Source organism: Sporothrix schenckii (genome assembly GCF_000961545.1).
Source record: "Sporothrix schenckii 1099-18 chromosome Unknown Cont47, whole genome shotgun sequence".
Taxonomy (NCBI): Eukaryota; Fungi; Ascomycota; class Sordariomycetes; order Ophiostomatales; family Ophiostomataceae; genus Sporothrix; species Sporothrix schenckii.
In genome coordinates, this window is record NW_015971148.1 from 2078708 (window position 1) to 2100157 (window position 21450).

Consider the following 21450-nt stretch of genomic DNA (forward strand, 5'->3'; position numbering starts at 1 on the left):
GTCACATGTAGCAAGTAGTCCTCCCTCACAAGGCCCGGGATCCAACAAATCGAACTCGAGAAGTTCCCAGGGCTGTTTTGGCCGTTCCTGGCCAGACCATGCGTTGCGATCTACCGTCGTGGATCTGTCGTCATGACTGTGCCGGCAAGCAGTGAAACAAAAGAAAATCTTGGACAAGGGGAGCTGGAGCTTGGGCCAGAAAATGCACGAAAATACGCCTCGTAAGAGGGTCCAGGGCAGAGCGAGAAACGGCGCGTGGGGCTTAGCGGTTGCACCGCTGCGACAGAGCAAGCAATCGACTGTAACTTTGCAAGGTCCGCCAGCGAGTCCCATCCACTGAACATCCTCAGAACGACTGGACGTTTCCCACCTTGGCCTCGGCCCTGGCAGCCTGGCGGCTCGTTGGCATTGGCAAGTAAATTGCGCCTAGCCTGCCGCGAAAACGCCTCGCACATACTGCAGCTAGTGCAATTCCAAGCATCTTCAGTGGACTGTAACTTACATCGTACTTCGACAGTTCTCCCCACCGTCCTGTTGCCGGTTGCCGCGCTATCGATCTCACACCCTGTATTCCGGGAGGGACCCATATCGACTGTCGCCTTTTTCTGCCCTGTTACCAGATTGAGCGAGCTCTGAGGCAGGGAATATTGAACACGACCGTTTGAATTTCCAAGCAGAACCAGAACGCGGTCCACCAGCCTCGTCAATGGTTGGTGCCTCATCAACGCTTTGTTTTCTTTCGTCTTTCTCAGCCTTTGCTCACCGTCATCCCGGGCCTATATTTTTTTGTTCTTTTGTTTAATTGTGTTGTAATAACAAGGCGTCTTTCGTCTCTCGTCGGCAGTCCTTGGAGCCAGACTGCCTTGCCTAACCGTTTGACTCCATCCGCCATCCGTTCACCAGGTCAAGTCCGTCCGATTGTCCCACAGACGATGACACACCTAGACGCACAGACGGATGTGTTCACGCCCGCCCCAACCCTAACACTCACACACCTCTTGGCCTTTCCCAAGGTTCCCCCCCAAGGTTCCCGTATATCGTTCGTGGCCGTTCGTTTTCCTTTCTCGTAGGGCCAGCGCTACGCCAAGTCAGACAAGACAGGCACTCACGCCGTTCAATTTTCTCTTGTTTGCATCGCTTGCCCCTGCAATGGGATGTGGGCACCATTCCCTTCACCCTTGTTTTACACTCCCCACACACACCTGGCGCCGTTCGATGAGGTTGCGCTATCATCCCTACTGGCACACTAGTTCTTTTCCTTATTTTCTCCTGTCACTGGCTTTCCGTTGCGGGTACGGGTTCTTTCTCTGCCCTGTCAGGGTGACTGCACCGCATTGCGGAAAAGTACTTCTGTACGAGTCAAAGGCAAAATGAAAAACTAACACTGCGACATGGCTTCCGCGCTGCCACATCCCGTGTAAAACCGAGAGCGGTTTGGCGTCTTTGTTCCCACTATCTCCCGCGGAGCCTCCGTCAAACGGTGGAGTCGTTGGTGTAAACTCGATGTGAGGCATGGGATCGTCGTTTCCTGGCTTGTGTGGTCTGTTTGTCTGTGTCTGGTATTAAAATCCCGAACCATGCTGTCGAAGTCTAAACGTTCGACAGAACCGGCGTGGCTGGCCCGTCACCCTGTATTCGGTCCCCCGTCACAGCTACGGCTGCTCAGCCGCTGCCTCGATCGACAAGTACATTGCCATGTTGGAATATTGCATCGGCTTTCTTGTTCGCAATGCTTGCCCTGGAAAAAAGGTTATGTTGGGTCACCTAAAGCCACGAGGAGGCCAGGGGCTCCAGGCACTGGAACACAGCCCGTCATGCGCCGTTCTCCAGAACATTTGGCTGTTCCATTCTCCTGTTCAAAACGGCTGTAGCTCCACAGCCCGCGGCGCATGCCGAAATTTTTGGACCAAAAAAACGAGTTGCGTCCAGGGCCGTATGATACAAAAGAGAATTGGACAACACGGCCACTTAGGCGGGGCTGGCAAGGTCTACCAGGCCAGAAGCAGAGGAAAAGAGTAACAAACAGGCAGACGACTTACACAACTCATGATCTCCGTATTCTGACGAATACGATGTAAATACAAAGTGGAACGGAATAAAGAACTCTTGCTGGCGTACCATGGCGAATAAGCGCTGCAACCCGCCCTAGTACAAATCGGCTCATCGTCTCAATTTGGCGCGACCGAACAGCAACCGCGCTTTCCCTCTCTTCGCACGCGGCCAGGGGCCTCCCAATGCCCCCAATATCCTGGGGCAGGAGCGCTCGACCAAAGAGGCATGCTCCTTCTCCGTAATTTTATAATTTTCAGCTGAACCACAAGAGCGCCGCACGCAGAATCGCACCTGCCTCAGAAAATTCAGAAATGCTCTTGCCCTCTCGCGGTCCATTTGTAGCCTCAGACCCCTTTCTTCCCGATTTTATCCCCTTTCCGTACTCAGTAGCTTTATCACCATCTTCATCAACAATCATCAACAATCAACAATCCCCGTTACCACAATCTCAACCGGCTGCCCGCATTGAGTGAAACGGTCAACTGCCACTGCTCCCCCTTCACTAATTAAGCTTTGGGTTCCCGCCGCGCCTGCCCGCAGTCAAACAAACACGAGCAACTTGCACTGCGGTCCCCGCCCTCGCCTTAGCCGCACCTACCACTGCAACAGCCCCAACCAACCCCCCCCCCCCCCCCACCCATCTCTCCAATTCTTCCCTGTGCGAGTTACCTTGAGAGGTTGAGAGAGGTGACGAAGGAAGCCCGCCCAAGCCAGGATTGTTTGATCCTTGCACCTCTGTCCCTCCACCCACAAGCTGGACGGACGACGCTACCTTTTGATCGAAACGGGACTTGGTATTTCGTCCCATCCTCCTCCAACTCTCTCTCCTTCATCAATCAATCGTCCTCTGCCTCGTGTCAGTGCCCGTCTTTTTTGCATGTTCCCTTTCCTTCTCATCACTTCCTTTTTCGTACGTTTTACTCCATTCCGCGAGTGCTACCTGATATCCCCATTACCCACACTGAACTCTTGAGCTGTATATACAAGGCAGACAACACCTTCACCCTTCCCTTCTTCTCCCTCTCCTCTGCCTTCATCATGTCTTCATATCCGTTTCCAAATCTGCCCTCTGAGTTTGCAGAAACCACCGACGACCTTGACAACCTGCAGCCCGGCACGCCCACCGGCTCAAGTCTCCTCTTCTCTCCGCCCATGTTGCACAACACTGCATCCTCGCCGGCCCTCAACAACGCAGACACCCCTGCCGAGTCTGTCGCCCTCAGTATCCACTACCAGTCCAGTGACTACAGTGAGTTTGACGTAGATAACGCGGGCGACGACAACTACTTCAACGCCATCTTCGGCACCACTGGCGGCAACGCGCCCTCCTTCCTCGCCGAGGACGCGGGCAACTTCGACCCCTTTGGCGCTGCCACTGCTGCCGCCTCACTCGCAGACACCAACGCGCAGACATATACAACGCCCGAGCCCATCTTCAATGACATCAAGGCGTACCCCATCAGCCCCGATCAGACACCATCTCTCAACGCGCCCGCCTCCCCCAGCAACGCCGCCTCCTCGTCGGCTGCCGCGCAAAAGGCCACATCCCGCAGCATTGCCGCTGTACCGAGCTTTGACGGCCTTGTCTCGCCACAGCAACTCACCAAGGTCCCCGCAGCAACAGCAACAAGAACGACAGCCGTACCGCAGCTGCAAACGTTTGTCAGTGACGCCGCCACGCAGCTCACGCCAGATACAACCAGCAGCGGAGGCAGCTTAGGAAACAACGATCGAGGTAGTTTGTCCACTGAAGGGGGCGCCACCGCGACAACAGCGCCTCCCATGTCAAATCAAAACCCCCATGTCACCGTCTCGCTCTGGGGCAAAGACAGCGCCCTCCACGAGGAGAGCTATCTGTCTTCCAGCGAGATCAAGACCGAGCGCGCCGGCTCTAACGCCGGCGACAGCCCTCTCCTCGCACAGGCCGATGGGGCCGCGCAATCTACCCGTCGTGGCATCGACCCGTCAAATCGCCCCTCGACCGAGATCCTCACCAACATCAACGACGATGCCGAGGCACGAAAGGTGGAGAAGCAGAACGCCGCTGTCAGCCAATGGCTCGACTCGGCTGCTGGCGGCGAGCCTGATATTCAGGGCCCGCCACCTGGCCCAGAAGGCGCCTTTGAGGGCGTGTCGACGCGCGAGGTCGATCTCGGCGGCGAGACACAGAACGTCGAACAGCCAGGCCGGACATACTTCACTGGCAACGGCGGGCCCGTCACCGCTACCGACTACGAGATCATGCTCAAGAGCAGCATCTGGGAGAACGGTCCTTCTGTGCTGCCCATTGCACAAGGCGCCGTCCGAAACCAGCCCGAAACGTCACAAGCCGCCATTGAGCGTTTTGAGCGCATGTACCACGACAACGCGTCCATTGTGTCGCGAGCCGCCACGTGGGGCACCCGGCGGCGAAGCTTGCCCAGCATCGCCGATATTGAGGGCGTCACGAGCGGCAACTTCCTGAAGAAGCTGGCCATCAACCGTGGCGAACCAGCTCGTCGTCCCAGTATTCTCGACAACCTGCGAACGCTTGTGCGCAAACCGAGCACCAGTCAGCAGCTGAAGCGGTCACGCGGCATTCCAGATGACGATGCGTCGTCCTACTTTGCGGACCACAGCTCGCCCGCCGACGACAGTCGCCGCGACAGCACAAAAAGCACCAGCACACTTGGCCTTCCGCCGCGAACGCAGAGCTGGGGCAAGAGCAAGCAGCCAATCCCCAGTATCAACACAGCCCTTGTCTCCATGGGCAGCAACATGGCCTCTGTTGGCGCTACACACACCCGCAACGGATCCATTAGCAGGCCACATGCCGGCTCCGGCAGCCTCAGCCCACCCCTGACATCGCCTAAAAGCCCCTTGCTCAAGGTCGGCAACTCTCTACGGCGGCCCCGCAGCAAGTCTGACACCAAGGGAACGCTCGACAATCCTCATCCCAACCTGGTCCGCATGCTCAAAAAGACTGGTGGTCCGCCCATTGCGGCCCTGGCGACGGCCAACGCCACGCCCATGTTCCATGGACCCACGTCGGTCCCTGCCACCGGCGTCCCCACATCTGCTGCCGCTCCCACTCCCGCCCCAGCCCCTGCCACCGCACCCACACCCATCAAGATCCCGGCCACCCGCGTTGCGGTGGCTGATCCGGACGATGAGGACGACGAAGACGACGAGGCTTTCGATGATGGTGATCTGAAGGCTGAGTCCGACGAGCTGATCGACAACATTACGCCAGATTTCAACGGCTTCCGTGAGCTGGTCTTGGGCCTCAACCCCATGCTCGTCGACGTCAACACCTACTTGGTAGACCGCATTGCTCACCAGCAGATCGTGCGGTATAAGGGTCTGCTCAACAGCCGGGTCAAGCATTTAGGCCAAGTGAAGGGTCAGTTGTGCTCCAGCGGGCCACTGTGCATCGCACAAGGCGGCGTGGCCGTTCTTATCGACAGCAAGGGCGCGCCGCGCAGCATTGATCCTCTGTCTGCGACATATGACGGCGAGGACGCCGATGATGTCACATCTCCCCTGGACGGTGCCATCAACGCGGAGAGCTTCCCCAAGTACATCCCTATGCCACCAACGACCACCCTGCCAGCCGAATTCGAGTGCCAACTTTGCTTCCAGAACAGACGTGTCCAGAAGCCTTCGGATTGGACGAAGCACGTGCACGAAGACGTACAACCATTCACATGCACGTGGGACAGGTGCCGCGACCCCAAAATCTTCAAGAGAAAAGCCGACTGGGTGCGCCACGAGAACGAGGGTCATCGCCATCTGGAGTGGTGGACATGCGACGTGGAAGAGTGCCGGCATACATGCTACCGTCGCGATAACTTTTTGCAGCACCTCGTTCGCGAGCACAAGTTCAACGAGCCCAAGCACAAGACCAAGGCTGCGATCAAGAAGTCCGGCGCGCCTGACCCAACTTGGCAACGCGTGGAACAGTGCCATGCCGAGACCACGGCGCGGCCCCAGGACGAACCCTGCCGCTTCTGCGCCAAAACATTCCCCACCTGGAAGAAGCTGACGGTACACCTGGCCAAGCATATGGAGCATATCAGCTTACCGCTCCTGCGTCTCGTGGAGCGCAAGGAGGTGGAGGCAGACACGCTCATCAGCCCTGTGCAAGATCCGCCACCCCGGACCTTCGCACCAACCGTGGCATATCCCGCAACAGCCGATGCTCACCAAGGTGAGCTCTCGCGTCTCTCGCCGAACATGATGGCGACGGGCCAGGTACCCGGTGCGGGCCTACACCACCACCACCTGGGCCAGCAGCTTGGTGGCTTTGGCCAGCCTAGCGCCCACGACCCCAACGCGTACATGTACCCCGCTGTCACCCAGGTGCAGTATCAGCAGCCAGCATACTACGGCCAGACGCCACAGCAGTTCGTTGCTGCGGGTGTCCTTCCATCGCAGATGCAGAGCTTGGATGCCGCAACTCTGGACATGCAGCCCGGCTTTGCAGGTGCGCAGTCCTACGGCGGTCAACTCCCCGTCACAACTGGCGGCTACCTGGACCCGGCAGGCAACCAGTACATTGCGGATCCGGTTAGCATGATCGACTCGTCGGGATTCTCGACGTTCTCCGATGCCAACGCGCTCGGCCTGCATGCGCCCATTGCCGGTGGCCAGCTACAGTACGATGCTTCAATTGATCCTTCCGTCGGCAGCGGCGAACACTATACTCCTCAGGGCTCGGTGTCACCATTCCATCACTCACCGCACCAGCCACAAGGCCAGTTCTACGGCCATTAGCTGGTGTGTAACATACTTGTGACTTATCTGGTGGCTTTTTTTTTTCTCTCTTTTCATCTCTCCTCTTACCAGATTTTGCCTTTTGCTTCTATATACATATGATTTGCCCTGTGGCTCTACTTTGGTTTGACGCCTGGGTTGCACGAATACCACAACCAGCTAACGCCTACTATTTTCTTTCCTTCGTCTTCTTTTTGATTTCATCTTCTTCTTTTTTTTTGGCGCAAAATGACTTGCATACGATCAAATATGAAAGGATATGATTTTGTATTTTGCAGTTATTAATTGTCTCTACGATTTTGCTCTTTCTGTTTCTTTATCTTTTTAAATGCAGCTGGGCCTTGCCATGCAGCTTGAACCGCCTTCCCCTTTATGACCATAGACTTCTTTTGAATTTTATACCAATTTCAAACCTAAATCACCTTCTTTGGCATCTTTGGGCTTAGCATACTTGCATTGAGGATTGGAAACCCTCCACACTTCATCTTTGGGTGTCTACATCGTACCGGGTTCCTGAGAAGGTATTATCGCATCGATTAAGATATGCATTGCAGTGACGAATAAAAAGAGAGGGGCTATCACATCGTCTGGTCCATCACCCCATGGACCAGTCCCAACACCCCTGGTCATCCGACTTAATGCGTCGAGGCTGAGTTGGGACGATTCTGCTTTTTGCCGTTAACGGACTTACTAGGTTCAACTGTCGACAGGACAAGGCAGGACACGGAATTCGGTTTAGGCACTGAAGTACAATATCGACTGAAAAAAAGTGTGACGATATGTTTGTTTATAAAAAGAATGGAAGTGGTTTGAAAAGGACAAAAAAGAGGTAGTTAAAAAAAAAATGGCCCAAACAGGAAAAAAAACAACTTGGGATCGGTGAGGCTCGAACTCACGACCTTAGGATATGCCTATCTTGGATAAGGCTCATATCGCTATGAGACCTACGCGCTAGCCAACTGCGCCACGATCCCATTACGTTGTTTGTTACGTACCTTGCCTCGTATTTATACCTATATATGAGCAGCCAAAGTCTCCGTGGCTCGAATCTGGAGTTCTCAAAATGTAGCCCACGCTAGTGCAACAGCTCCGAGGTCGCGTTCGAAACTGTGTGATTAAACGTATCTTCCTTCCATCAACGTCGACAAATAAAGGTTTGTGTCGACAGCCGTTGCCTATCTGAAATGGGAGGATATTCGATCGTTCCTGCTTTACTCTGCCTATTCTCTCGTAGTATTCTCGCCGCATTTGACCACCTGATCTGCACTTCGGCAAGAACGACCGTGTGCCTTGCGGATCGCTTGCCGTGGATGCGAGCGAAAGCTGAACGAAAGGGAAAGGAAAGAGCGTAGAAATGTGCATGGAAAGAAAGAATACAAACGTCCTGAGAAGGACGAAGCGAGGTGTGCTGATCGACGGTCTGGTCGTTGGCAAAGTGTGAGAATACGAGAAGATGCAGGGGCACAGACGCCGATACTGAGCAACGAGAGGTGAACGCACAATCTGAAGCACGCATTGTTCTGCCAAGAGGCTGTGGAGTCGTCGACAGGACAGACACAAAGACATGGGCGTGGTATCTCTTGAGATACTTGTCAATGGGTCTTTGTATCCAAGTCACTTTCTCCCAGTTTGTAGGGGAATGTACGACGTCGTATTATACCCCACGTAGGTGACGACCCAGGCTCCTGGGTTTTATGCTTTGTTGCAGCTTTGGGAGGAGACTGTTCTCACACCCTTGTCCCGAACCGAGAGGAGACAATCCAGGGGCTGTGATGGACAGGCTGGGAGGGCCGTGGGTGCAGAGCGGTGGGTGCGAGTGCGAAGGCGCATTGGCCTTTGTGCCGTTGTTCTCTGGCGTCAAAATTCGGATCTGATCTTTCTGAACATTTTTCTTTTTCTAGTATGTGTTCTCCAGATCTATTTTCATCTCGGTCGTGCCTAGCAGACAAACAAAAGAGGGTGGGAAATATTAGATACGAAAACAGGCCCGTGATCAAGAAGCCGGCCTCAACTAAAGGCCGGGTCAAGATCGCCGGCGCGTGCTTTCACGCAAAAGATGTGAAAATGCATAAAAGAGAGGATGAAGTCGACAATGACCAACCAAAGTAAGAGACTCTTTCGAGTGGTTGCCCTTTCTGGGAGAATGTTGTCCAACGAAGCGGCATTAGGGAAGGAAGTGTCGTCAGTAGTGGGTACCAGGGGCTCTTTCCCCCCTTGGCAACTTACAGCCCCGTCCAACCACAGCCCGCACCTGCTCCTGGCCCCTCAACTCCAAACGCCATATCCAAGCCTTCAGCCGCCGCAAACAAGACTCTGTTTTGTTCTCTTTCCAAACCCCTGCGCGTTTCAGAACTTGCAAAGCCCACGACACCGCACGAGCGCTTGCACGCAGCCAGGTCCTGCAGCTGTTGTTCCCTTTGTTCTCCTTTTGTCCCCTTTCAGTTCCCATATTGTCCTTTGTGCGAATTGCTGGCCTCCCGCTCTTTGCCCAACTTCAAACGCCGCTCAGATCCTTGGGAAAACGAGAGAACAGCCAGCGACTGGCACCTCCAGATTACATGACCAGGGTAAAGGCGGACTCTATTGCCACTAGTTAGCGAAGCCTGCACATATACGAATGGCAGTTGGATGACAGGTGAATCCTGTAGCCACATCCTCGCACATTTGTGAAGTGGTGTTGCAATATCATGTTCTTCTCTTTTTGGCTGGCGTTGCTTGCCTGTGGTTGTGGTCGTTCATAACGCCGGTCAAGGCCGCAGATCGACCAAGGACAATGGGTACTTTCCGACCAAAAAAGCAGGAACAATTGATTTGGAGCAGCAAGAGACGGCGAGAGCAAAACTGATCTGTCGTTCCTGGCTGTGGATCTTATGCTGCTCTGTCAGTCACTAAGAATCTCTTCGGGATGGTCGATTGGTTCCAGGACGGAAGAGACGTACCAGCCGAAAGAAGAGGCTGAGCTTGGTGTAAGAGAAGTATTTGCGAAAAAAAAAAGGAAAAAGAAAGGCTGCACGCGGAGTGGCCATCCTTTCCTGTCTTTACTTCTTCTTCTTACAAGTGCACCAAACGTATCCCGTCTTCACCCTGGCAAGAGTTTCGACATCCCAAGGGTTGTATTGGCCAACCCCTGTCGACTCACCTGGGCCGGCCCAAACTCTAAACTTGGATCACTTCTTGCCTGGGTCCTCGCGACCGTTGAGTCGCTTGTCCAAGCCACCGGCTTTTCTTTTATCTCTCATCCTATGATCCTGTTCTTCTTTTCTTTTTCTTTTGTCTTGTTATGTTGTTAGGGAGCGTGCAGCACCACATCTCGCGATCGGCCTCGCTCTGTCCATCTCAACAAAATCAACAAAGACATTGAACAATTGCTATTGTCGATGGACGGCACAGCGTGATCTCGTCCTTTCCTTCTTTTCTTTCCTTCCATTCGTTCCAGGTTGACCCTCGGCCTCCATTGCCTTCACTTCGTCCCTCGATCTTCTTCATTCTCTTTGATTTTCTTCTTTATTCGGCTGGCCAATTCGATTTTGTTCACTTTCCCACGTTTGTTGTATTTTCTTTGTCTATCTTTACACGATCTTTGTTTACTTTGCCCCCGACACTTCTCGTCCAGCTTCTGCAATTTTCTACAGTTTTATACCTCTGTGAAGCTGTTGGCGTCCGTTCTCACTTATACCTATTTCCTATTTTCGCAACACATCTAATCTCGACTTCGTCGATCAATGCTCTAACGAAAACATATACGACTGTTACGAAACGGGCACTTCTCTTTACTTTGCTTCATTATTTGGTTTTCTCGCCATATACTTCGTGCATTCGCGCCAACATGGCAAGAAACAGGCCGACTGGCCTGCGCTGGCTAGTCCTAGCCGCCTCCGTATGCCTCAACGCAGCCGCCACCGCTGCCACCGACATTCTCCAGACGACCGGCTTCAACAACTGCGGAGGCAACGACACCACAGTCACCGTCCAGAAGGTCGACATCCAGTACAACAACGCCAACAAGACCGTCACGTTTGACGTCGCCGGCTCCAGCGCCAAGGTGCAGAACGTCACTGCCATTCTCAACGTCACGGCCTACGGCGCCCAGGTCTATTCCAACTCCTTCAACCCCTGCTCCGCGAGCACCTTCGTTGAGCAGCTGTGCCCCGTGCCCGCAGGAAGCTTTGCCGCGAGTGGGTCCCAGGCCATCCCCGCCGAGTTTGCCAATCAGGTACCGGCCATCGCCTTCCAAATCCCGGACATCGCCGCCCAGGCCACGCTGCAGCTGATGGCCATGGATGGTGACAACAAGGGCCAAGATGTTGCCTGCATCCAGTCACAAGTGTCCAACGGCAAGACGACAGACGTCCCCGCGGTGTCGTACGCGGCAGCCGGTATTGCAGCAGCCGCGCTTGTGCTGAGCGGTGTCGGTGCCGTCGGCGCCGCTATTGCAAGCGGCAGCAGTGCAGCGGCAGCCGGCGGATCGTCTGTGGCCGGCGGCATGGGCACGATCAGCCCCAGCTTCGGCGAGGTTTTTGGCTGGTTCCAGGGTATGGCCATGAACGGCATGATGTCGGTCAATTACCCGCCGGTGTACCGCAACTTTGCCAAGAACTTTGGCTTTTCCACCGGCCTAATCCCCTGGACCCAGCTGCAGATCGCCATCGACAACTTCCGCGTGGCCACGGGCGGCAACCTGACCAACGACAGCGTCCAGTTTCTGCAGAATGCGACGCTGGTTTTCCCGGACGGCTCGACCTCGACACCCTCCCAGGCATCACTGAGCTTCCGCCTGGCGCGCAGCGTCCTGGCGAGCCCCGAGCTCCACCTGCTGGATCGCCGCACGCACGCCTTGCTGCTGCGCGAGATTACGACGAGTATCAACGGCACGAGCTCAGACGGAGCCGCCGGCACGGATGCCAGCACGGGCAGCGGCGGCGGCGCGGCCAACACCGTGCGCGTGGCCGTCAGCGGCTTCCGTGCGTACGTCGAAGAGCTCAGCATCCCGTCAGCCAGCACGTTCATGACAGTACTGCTGATCGTGGCCATCGTGATTGCCGCTATTACCGTCGGCATCTTGCTGGTCAAGGTCGTGCTTGAGGCCTGGGCCCTCTTTGGACGCTTCCCAGAGTCGCTCGCCGGCTTCCGGCAGCACTACTGGCGCTCCATTGCGCGCGCCATCACCACTCTCATTCTGTTGCTGTATGGCGTGTGGGTACTGTACTGCATGTTCCAGTTCACCCAGGGCGATTCGTGGGCCGCCAAGGTGCTGGCCGGCGTCACACTCGGCCTCTTTACCGGCGTGCTGGCCTTTTTCTCATTTCGCATTTGGTATACCGCGCAGAAGCTGACGGACGAGGAGGGCGACACATCTGGCCTGTACGACGACAAAAAGATCTGGAGGAAGTACAGCCTGTTCTACGAGTCGTACCGTCGCCAGTACTGGTGGGTCTTTGTGCCTTCCATTCTGTACATGTTTGCCAAGGGCGTTGCGCTTGCTGTCGGCGACGGCCACGGCATGGCCCAGAGCATTGCCCAGCTGGCGATTGAGGCAGTCATGCTCGTCATGCTGTTGTGGAGCCGACCGTATGAACGCCGCTCGGGCAACGTCGTCAACATTTTGATCCAGGTCGTGCGCGTGCTCTCTGTCGTTTGCATCATGGTGTTTGTCGAAGAGTTTGGCATTGCCGAGACCACGCAGACCGTCGCTGGCGTCGTGCTGATTGCCGTGCAGTCGGCCCTCAGCGGCATTCTGGCCATTCTCATTGCATTCAATGCGATTGTCGCCTGCGTCAAGGAAAACCCACACCGCAAGCGGCGCAAGGAGCTCGAAAAGGCACGCGACACGGACAACCTGACGCCGCTCGACGCGCGCAACTCGCTGCTTCAGGCCGGCCAGACCAACAAGCACGGCAGCGGCCGGATGTCGCCGATCGACGAGGAGACGGAGAGCCTGTCGGGCGTCTCAAACAAGAAGGTGGACACGACATCGGTGCCACCCGCCTCGACCAACCTGTCGGTACCTCGACTCCCGCCCGCACGCCAGGCCTCGACCGTTTCCAGCACACTCTCTGCTTCGTCGGGTGCAGTACTGATCGGCCTGGCTTCGACAGCGCCTGACGCGCGGTCCATCACACTCAATAATGGCAACAACAGTGCTCGGAATTTCTTGCCGCGGATACAGTACAGCGGCAGTCGGCAAGATGTCGGCCAGGGCGGCGAGAGTCTTCTCGGCGAGGCGGCACCGATGGGCCGTTCAGACACCGCTGATATGCGGCAACCTACATTGCCCAACCTTGACGGCAACAACACCAACGGCGGCGGCACGTACAACGGTCCTCGTGGGCCGCCAGTACGGAATCAAACCTACGGCCAACAAAGATACCGGCCAGGTTACAACGGCAACGGCCCCAACTACCAGCGCCGGAACAACTCGTATTCGCCCTTCCCGCCACAGCAGCAACAATACATGGCCTACAACAGCAACCCCAGTGGCTACGGCAACGGCAACAGCAACTTCAATGGTGCTTACGGCCCATACCCGGGACCTCAGAGGGGATATTAAGGGCTTATCTGTGTTATGTCCTCGTTGCCCCCGTTGTCCCAACCACCTCTGTTTTCTTTTGTCTTTACCCCAATTTTCACGAGATATCCCCATGCAGTGTACGCGAAGCTCTGTTTCACTTTGTTTTTTTCCTTTCGTATCAACATGTAAAATAGCCCATGATTTGTTTGTATGAGTAACTACTATAAGCTGTACGATATTAACACAAAGATGTTCCAGCACACTGGAAAGAATACAATACAATACAATGAATACCACTTAAAATTCTCTTCACACCATCGTGAGCAATGACATATCGATGTGTCAAACCGCTGTATGAATGCCTTTCCCTCATGAATTTCCCCGACTTACGACCGGAGAACGCCGTGTGGGCTCGCTCTCTTGTCGGCGAAATACTGTGAAAAAGCTGCAGAAAGTGCACAAGAAACGTGCACCATGGCCAACCTTGGCATGGGATACGCACAAAGAACCAAATTTGTCCACACGCTGTGACATTGAGCCACAATGAACCGAGCAGGCGATACTTGACGTCACAGCCAACTGGAGCAGAGCTACGGCGGCCCTTCCGCACCCCCAACTTCCCCGCTTTCGGGCCATTTCCAGCGGGGTTGCCGTGGTTAGGACCTGGTCCAGGCACTTACACGAGAAGGACACCAACCTTAGAAAGGAAGCGCACCTAAAAACCTGTTCAAGGAGCAACTCCGCCTTGTGCCGAAAACAACAACTGCGCTAATGTTATCGTCTACTGTGCGGGCGATCGACCAACACACGCACACTAATACGAACGAGAACAACTGGGAAGCTTTCTTCTTCCATCAAGTCAAAGGACATTCATGACGGCTCTTTTCCCTTTTGCAATTGGACCGTTTCTAGAACGTCACCGGGACATCGAAATGTTGGAAATGGGCTTGCTTGCCAAGGGCCAAGATTGGACCTGTTTGTGAGAGGGCGCCATCGACTTGGCTCGATTGTCTCTAGTTGCCGCTCGACGGAGACAGGTAAGATGCTTGGATGCGAGGCGAACACACCGACTCATCGTGAGACTGGAAATGAGTCTCAATGCAGACGGCAAATGACATCTACAGGACGAAAGACGTGGCCCTTGTACCTTCCTCCCGCCGGTCCCTTGACTCATCCGAAGGAAGCCGCCTGCGTTGCCCCACATTGCAAACGTTCTGCCGGCGCACCTTCCTCTTTGTTTCTTCCAGCAAAAGTACACCACGTAGGATAAACGAAGAGTGAGACGACATGATGGCTGCGGAGGATTGCATGTTCGCAGCTCCCATGCGGAGTATGCCGTATATGCAGCTTTTACCCACGGAAATGGACATGCATGCTAGCGCAGTGTACATCTAGACACACCCTCAGAGAGCCCACCGTCTCGCACGCGGCCCTTCACCGGCCTTGGATGCAACCAACTGAAGCTACCCCAGAAATCCGTAATGTCTGGCGATCGCTGCTTGACGGGACGAAAAGGTTCTGACGGCATAACGCCCCAGCTCGCCTGCAACTTCTGATTTCTGCGTGGTCCTGTTCCTGACTTTTGCGGAGAGACCAGTTGCAGCATTTTATGACAGTGGCGCTTATTGCCTTTGTTCTGCGTACTTGGACCGCGCCTTCCTTTGTTGTTGCGCCCGCCCTTACCAAGTAGGACCAAGAACGGCCTCGATTGGTATATATACATTGAGTAAGAACGTTCCTTCCCGCTCTGCAAGAAGCTCTTCAAGCTCCCTCCTAAGCTCACGTAGCTCCTTCACATCCACCGCAGCTTGCCCTGTTGCTCTTTCCCCAAAGTCAATTGCTGTAGGAAAGTGTCGTGCTATCTTGGCGACGACCCATATTTTCTTTCCTCTGTCGCTCCGGCATCAACATCATCTGATTTGCAGCATCTTCTTTTACACCCCGATACCCACGCCTTGTCCCCATGGCGGCCGCCGGTCTCGTCCCCCGCGGCGTGGTCTCCTCTGCTTTGAGAACCACCACTGCCCTCGTCGTCGGAGCGCTGCTCTTTTCGGGCCAGCCGGCCTCGGCCCTCTTCAACAATGGAACAGTCATTGCGCCCTGCAATTCAACCCTCTACTGCTACGGCGAAATACTAAAGGGCATCGAGCTTGCGGCACCCTTCTCGGACTCCAAGACCTTTGTGGACATGTGCGTGAACGTCTGGACTAACAAAAAGGAAACTGAGTAAGCCGACACTAATATATGCAGGCCCACGGTGCGCCCGCTGGATGAGGTCGTGGCAGCATTCAACAACCTCACCAAGCCGCTGAGCAACAACACGGAGCTCAACGACTATCTAGGCACGTACTTTGCCCCGGCCGGCGGCGAGCTCGAGAGTGTTCCAACGGACGAGCTGACCACCAACGCGACGTTTTTGCACAAGATTAACGACACAGTGATCAACCAGTTCGTCCAAAAGGTCATTAACATCTGGCCTGACCTGACCCGCCAGTACACTGGCAAGACCGGCAACACGAGCTGCGCCGGCTGCCAGTCCAGCTTCGTGCCCGTCAACCGCACCTTTGTCGTGGCCGGAGGCCGCTTCCGCGAGCCCTACTACTGGGACTCGTACTGGATCGTCGAGGGCCTGCTGCGCACCGGCGGCAGCTTTGTCAACATCACACTCAACACCATTGAGAACTTCCTCGACTTTGTCGATCTCTACGGCTTCGTGCCCAATGGCGCCCGCGTCTACTACCTCAACCGCTCCCAGCCCCCGTTGCTGTCCCAGATGATCCGAATCTACATTGAGCACACCAACGACACAAGCATTCTCAAGCGCGCTGTGCCCTTGCTGATCAAGGAGCACGAATTCTGGACCACCAATCGCTCCGTCTCGGTTACGGCGCCCAATAACAAGACCTATACGCTGAACCGGTACGTATCTTTGAAATCTTTGACTGCGCCCCATAACGCTTTGCCCATTGCACATCACAACAGCTAATCCAATGAAGCTACTCGGTGCTGAACAACCAGCCACGGCCCGAGTCCTACCTTGAGGACTACGTCTCCGCCAACAACAAGTCGTACTACGCCGCTAATGGCTCTGTGTACCCGGAGACCACACCTCTAAACTCGTCACAGAAGGCGGCTCTGTATGCTCAACTGGCCAGCGGCGCCGAGTCGGGCTGGGACTATGGCACGCGCTGGCTGGCACGGCCTAACGACTCGGCCACAGACACCTATTTCCCACTGCGCTCGCTCAACATCAACAACATGCTACCCGTCGACCTCAACTCGATCCTGTACTGGAATGAGGTCACCATTGGTGGCTTCCTGCAGACGATGGGCAACAAGACCGGCGCCGCACAATGGGCCGCTGCCGCCAGAATCCGGAGCGAGGGCATGTTTCAGCTGATGTGGAACGACACGCTTTTTAGCTACTTTGACTACAACATGAGCTCCAAAGCCCAGAATATTTATGTGCCGAGAGATAACACCACGACCCTGCTAGCGGAAGAGACGGCGCCGTCCGGCTACCAGGTGCTGTTCGATATCGCCCAGCTGTACCCCTTCTGGACCGGCGCCGCGCCGGCACAGCTCAAGAACAACCCGCTGGCCGTCAAGCTGGCTTTTAAGCGTGTCAAAGCGTTCCTGGACAGTACCGAGGGAGGCATTCCCGCTACGAATCTGATGACCGGTCAGCAATGGGACCAGCCTAATGTGTGGCCGCCGCTGCAGCATGTCTTGATGAAAGGACTGCTCAACACACCAGCCACGTTTGGCGTCCATGACACGAACTACCAGGACGTTCGGGACCTGGCCCTGCGCCTTGGTCAGCGGTACCTTGACTCGGCCTTTTGCACATGGTACGCCACCGGCGGCTCGACGTCGCTGACGCCACAGCTCATGGGCTTTAGCTCTGCTGACAACGGTACCATGTTTGAGAAGTACACCTACAACTCCACAAACGGGGCCGGCGGCGGAGGCGAGTACACGGTGGTCGAGGGGTTTGGCTGGACAAACGGTGTGCTTCTCTGGACAGCAGACACGTTTGGCAACAAACTTGTGCGGCCCAACTGTGGTAATATCACGGCTGCCAACATCACGCCCGGCAAGCGCAAGCGTGCTGTCAACGACGTGTCCGCAGGAGGCGGCCTGAGTCGTCGGTCGCGGCCGCCCAGCGCCGTCCAGCTGGACCCTTACGACGCGGCATGGATCAAGATGTTTGGGAGTCGGACCCAGGAGTAAATCGAAATGGCTGTACAGGAAATGCTATAATACTAGGCCGGATCACCAAACAGCCGTTTTTTTATCTGGCGGCATCGTGCTCTGTTTGCAATCTCTGCGTCTTTGACCGCGCATGAAGACAATCAAGTGCCGTCGTGTTCTTTTTCTTTTATTGACATGATAACGTTGTATCTAATATAGTTCGAGTATCAAATGAGTTCTTTTCTTCTTGCTACTGAAAGGAACTAAAGAAAAGAGAAAAAAATAGTTCATCCTCTTACTCTTGTCGCCCATACGCTGTTATAAAAGGGGACATGACAATCACCTCCTATTTTTTGAGGTCGGACGCCAACAGACCAAAGATGACCACGTCCTGCATTGCGCCGTTCTTGACAACCGCCTGCCGCCGCACGCCCTCTCGGACGTACCCAGCCCGCTCCAGCACCTTCACCGAGGCTGCATTCTCGCCGTACACGCCCGCCTCGACCCGCCGCAGCGGTTGCCCATCCGGCGTCAATATGCCGCTCGCCGCCGACAGCGCCCACCGGCCCAGCCCGGCCGCCACTTCTGTCGCGAGCCCGCGGCCCCAGTGTGCCTTGCCAATCCAGTAGCCAAGCTCGCGCGTGTACCTTTCGGTGCCGTCACGGCCGACGACATGGAGGCCTGTGCTGCCGACAAACGTACCGTCCAGCAGGCAGATGGCAGCGGTGAGCTCAGGCCGAGGGACCTCTGGTTTGGATGCTGCTGTGGATGCTGGTGCGGCCGACGCTGGCTCGTCCTCCTCTGGCAAGCCTTCTGCTTTGCAAATCTTCAACCAGTTCAGACCGGCCTCGCGATCGTACGGATAGGGAAACGTATCGCGCATGTAGCGGACGATATCGGGGTCGTTGGCGGCGGCACACATGGGCTCGAGGTCCGAGACATGGTACGGCCGGAGCACGCAGTGCTCGAGACGAAGGATGGGCGTCGTGGGGAAGACGGCGTCCGAGTCTGCCATGATGATGATGATGATGAAGAAGAAGAAGAAGAGCGGGCGTTCTAAGCAAACGTCCAGAAGGATGTAAATGAGGTAAATGATATGTCCTGAGTCTCTGGTTTTGTCATGAGAATATATATGCCTGAGAGCGGCTGCTTTATGTCGCGTCTGCTTCCCGTAAGATTATCATGCCGGTTTGACTCATACCATCATGCAGCAGCGGAGTCAGACTGTCGTCCAAAGGATGCGACAGACGCAGTCGACAACCCGAAATACGCACCTGATCCTTCCGCCGTCTTACAATGTTTAATGTCGTGCCCTTACCCGAAGTCTATGGTGGTGTCGGCCGTTCTTTCTCTGCCGGCGAAGTAACCACCTTCCTAGACGGGGTGTAAATGTGGGCCTGTAGCGGGGTGAAGCCCCGAGGCGCATCTTTTGGGTGCTGAGGAAGCTACTGCAGCCAGGCATAAGGCCTGGAGCTTGATTGGACTAAAATTGTGGCAGCCGTTAATTACAGCTTTTGCAGAGGCATATGCCACACAGACAACGACTTACAGCGCGTTACAGGTAGGTTCGGTCCTGTCTCAGCTCCCCAGAACGGAAAAACAATGGCCGCTTTCCGGGGCTTTTAGCCATGTTCAGCCGCGTCGCGCCTTCCCCTGCCACCTGTCGCCGGTTCCTGGGCTTGTCCCAAAATGGGTGCCGAGTGGAGACCAGTTTGGGGGAATGTTGCTGGAAAGCAGTTAAGGCGGAATTAAAACGTGAGGTGGCCTTTTGCGTCCGCCAATTGTTTCGCCCTACAACCCTCGCCGACCAGCGGACCCCCTTTGACCTCCGTCCTTCCTTGCGACAACAACGAGGCGCTTGCACAGTCGAGAACGCTGACGACCAAGACGCTCTGCTGGGAACGCCTCTCTTTACTTCTTTCATAGTCATCGTCTCTTCGACCCAGGCCCCATCCCCGTGGCTCTCTAGCGATAGCCTTCTTGGGACTGCGCGACCCGTTTACCGCCAGCCTCTCGATTGTCGATCTCGCTCCCTTTGCCACCGTCCAATCGATCCCCCGTGATTTCCTACTCTCGACTCCTTTTGGAACAAATTTGCTAGTTGTTGTTCGTTGCCGACCACCCCTCCGACTTTGCTTTCCTGCGAACAGCACCAGCGCCATGCCGGCCAAGTCCCGCTTCACAAGGCTTGATGCCTTCACCAAGACCGTGGAGGATGCCCGCATCCGCACCACCTCGGGCGGCATCGTCACTATCGTCTCGCTGATCGTCGTGCTCTACCTGGCCTGGGGCGAGTGGATTGACTACCGGCGCATCGTCGTCCACCCGGAGCTGGTTGTCGACAAGGGCCGTGGCGAGCGCATGGAGATCCACCTCAACATCACCTTCCCAAAGATCCCTTGCGAGCTGCTGACGCTCGACGTCATGGATGTGTCAGGCGAACAGCAGCACGGCGTCCAGCATGGCGTGCGCATGGTCCGCCTCAAGCCGCAGCACGAGGGTGGCGCCGAGATCGACGCCAAGGACCTCAACCTGCACGCCGCCGACGAGGTGGCGTCGCACCTGGACCCGAACTACTGCGGCCCCTGTTACGGTGCTCAGGCGCCTGCGCACGCCGCCAAGCCGGGCTGCTGCAACACGTGTGACGAGGTGCGCGAGGCGTACGCCGCCTCCTCGTGGGCGTTTGGCCGCGGCGAGAACGTCGAGCAGTGCGAGCGCGAGCACTTTGCCGAGCGCCTCGACGAGCAGCGCCACGAGGGCTGCCGCATCGAGGGCTCCCTGCGCGTGAACAAGGTCGTCGGCAACTTCCACATTGCGCCCGGCCGCAGCTTCAGCAACGGCAACATGCACGTGCACGACCTCAAGAACTACTGGGACATGCCGGTGCCGCAGATGCACTCGTTCACGCACACTGTCCACGCGCTGCGCTTCGGTCCGCAGATCCCCGAGGCCATTGTCAAGAAGCTGGGCGGCGGCAACGGCGGCAAGTCGTCGTCGACCAATGCGCTGCCGTGGACCAACCACCACGTCAACCCACTCGACGGCGTGGTCCAGGAGACCACGGACCCCAACTTCAACTACATGTACTTTGTCAAGATCGTGCCGACGTCGTACCTGGCGCTGGGCTGGGAAAAGACGTTCCGAGGATACATGCACGACGACCGGTCCACCGACTCGGACGTTGGCTCCTACGGCGTGCTGGCCGACGGCAGCGTTGAGACGCATCAGTACTCGGTGACGAGCCACAAGCGGAGCCTGCAGGGCGGCGACGATGCGGCCGAGGGCCACAAGGAGCGCATGCACGCCCGAGGTGGCATTCCCGGCGTATTCTTTAGCTATGTATGTTTTCTGTTTCTGGTCGCCTGACGTATCTCCCCCCCCTTTTGTTGTGCTGTTTATGTTTTTGGCTTTTTTTGCTAACGTTTTCTGCAGGATATCTCGCCGATGAAGGTTGTCAACCGTGAGGAGCGGGCCAAGACTTTTGCGGGCTTCCTGGCCGGCCTGTGTGCCATTATCGGCGGAACGCTCACTGTCGCTGCCGCGGTGGATCGGACTGTCTTTGAGGGTGCGACTCGGCTGAAGAAACTGCGGTCTAAGGACTTGTAGCGAGAGAGACAGGCGTCGTTGTGGCGAGCAGTGTGGGTTGACAAGACACAAACCGTACAAAGCGGGATGTGAGGGTCTAGTTTCACGGTGATCGTGTTATATTTGGTGGTTTTTGGGTTGCATGCATTCCCCAAGGCGTTCAGGCTGGGATCCTTTTCTTTTGTCGTTTGTCGCTGTTATTGGGTTATGAAAAGAGAGTGAATATATCGTTTTATTTTGCTGAAAGAACGTACTCTCGGTACTGTAGACACAGAGTGACACGAGGGTGGTTGAGGTCAACATTACATCACCGAAGCAGCCTTTTCAAATCCGCGCATGCAATTTTTGTTTGCTAC

General features: G+C 55.8%; 5 protein-coding genes and 1 non-coding gene across 6 annotated transcripts; 4 read left to right on the forward strand and 2 right to left on the reverse strand.

Annotated features, from left to right (window-relative positions):
- Positions 1-3090: 3090 nt before the first annotated feature.
- On the forward strand, positions 3091-6807 carry SPSK_02965 (c2h2 finger domain containing protein; the record flags this gene model as incomplete). The annotated part of the gene is made up of 1 exon (XM_016729811.1): positions 3091-6807. The coding sequence occupies one exon, from the start codon at positions 3091-3093 to the stop codon at positions 6805-6807; it is 3717 nt and encodes a 1238-aa protein (XP_016585249.1).
- An 871-nt stretch (positions 6808-7678) lies between these two features.
- On the reverse strand, positions 7679-7781 carry SPSK_11287. Its single transcript has one exon. It is a non-coding gene; the product is annotated as a tRNA-Met (tRNA).
- A 2852-nt stretch (positions 7782-10633) lies between these two features.
- Positions 10634-13354, forward strand: SPSK_03042 (uncharacterized protein; the record flags this gene model as incomplete). Its single annotated transcript, XM_016729886.1, has 1 exon — positions 10634-13354. One exon carries the CDS (start codon positions 10634-10636, stop codon positions 13352-13354), a length of 2721 nt encoding a protein of 906 aa, XP_016585250.1.
- Positions 13355-15278: 1924 nt separating this feature from the next.
- SPSK_03113 (alpha,alpha-trehalase) lies at positions 15279-17548 on the forward strand (the record flags this gene model as incomplete). The annotated part of the gene is made up of 3 exons (XM_016729954.1): positions 15279-15505; positions 15566-16234; positions 16312-17548. 3 exons carry the CDS (start codon positions 15279-15281, stop codon positions 17546-17548), a joined length of 2133 nt encoding a protein of 710 aa, XP_016585251.1.
- A 307-nt stretch (positions 17549-17855) lies between these two features.
- On the reverse strand, positions 17856-18524 carry SPSK_03629 (acetyltransferase; the record flags this gene model as incomplete). The annotated part of the gene is made up of 1 exon (XM_016730465.1): positions 17856-18524. One exon carries the CDS (start codon positions 18522-18524, stop codon positions 17856-17858), a length of 669 nt encoding a protein of 222 aa, XP_016585252.1.
- Positions 18525-19669: 1145 nt separating this feature from the next.
- Positions 19670-21115, forward strand: SPSK_03338 (uncharacterized protein; the record flags this gene model as incomplete). The annotated part of the gene is made up of 2 exons (XM_016730176.1): positions 19670-20848; positions 20942-21115. The coding sequence occupies 2 exons, from the start codon at positions 19670-19672 to the stop codon at positions 21113-21115; spliced, it is 1353 nt and encodes a 450-aa protein (XP_016585253.1).
- Between the last annotated feature and the right edge of the window lie 335 nt (positions 21116-21450).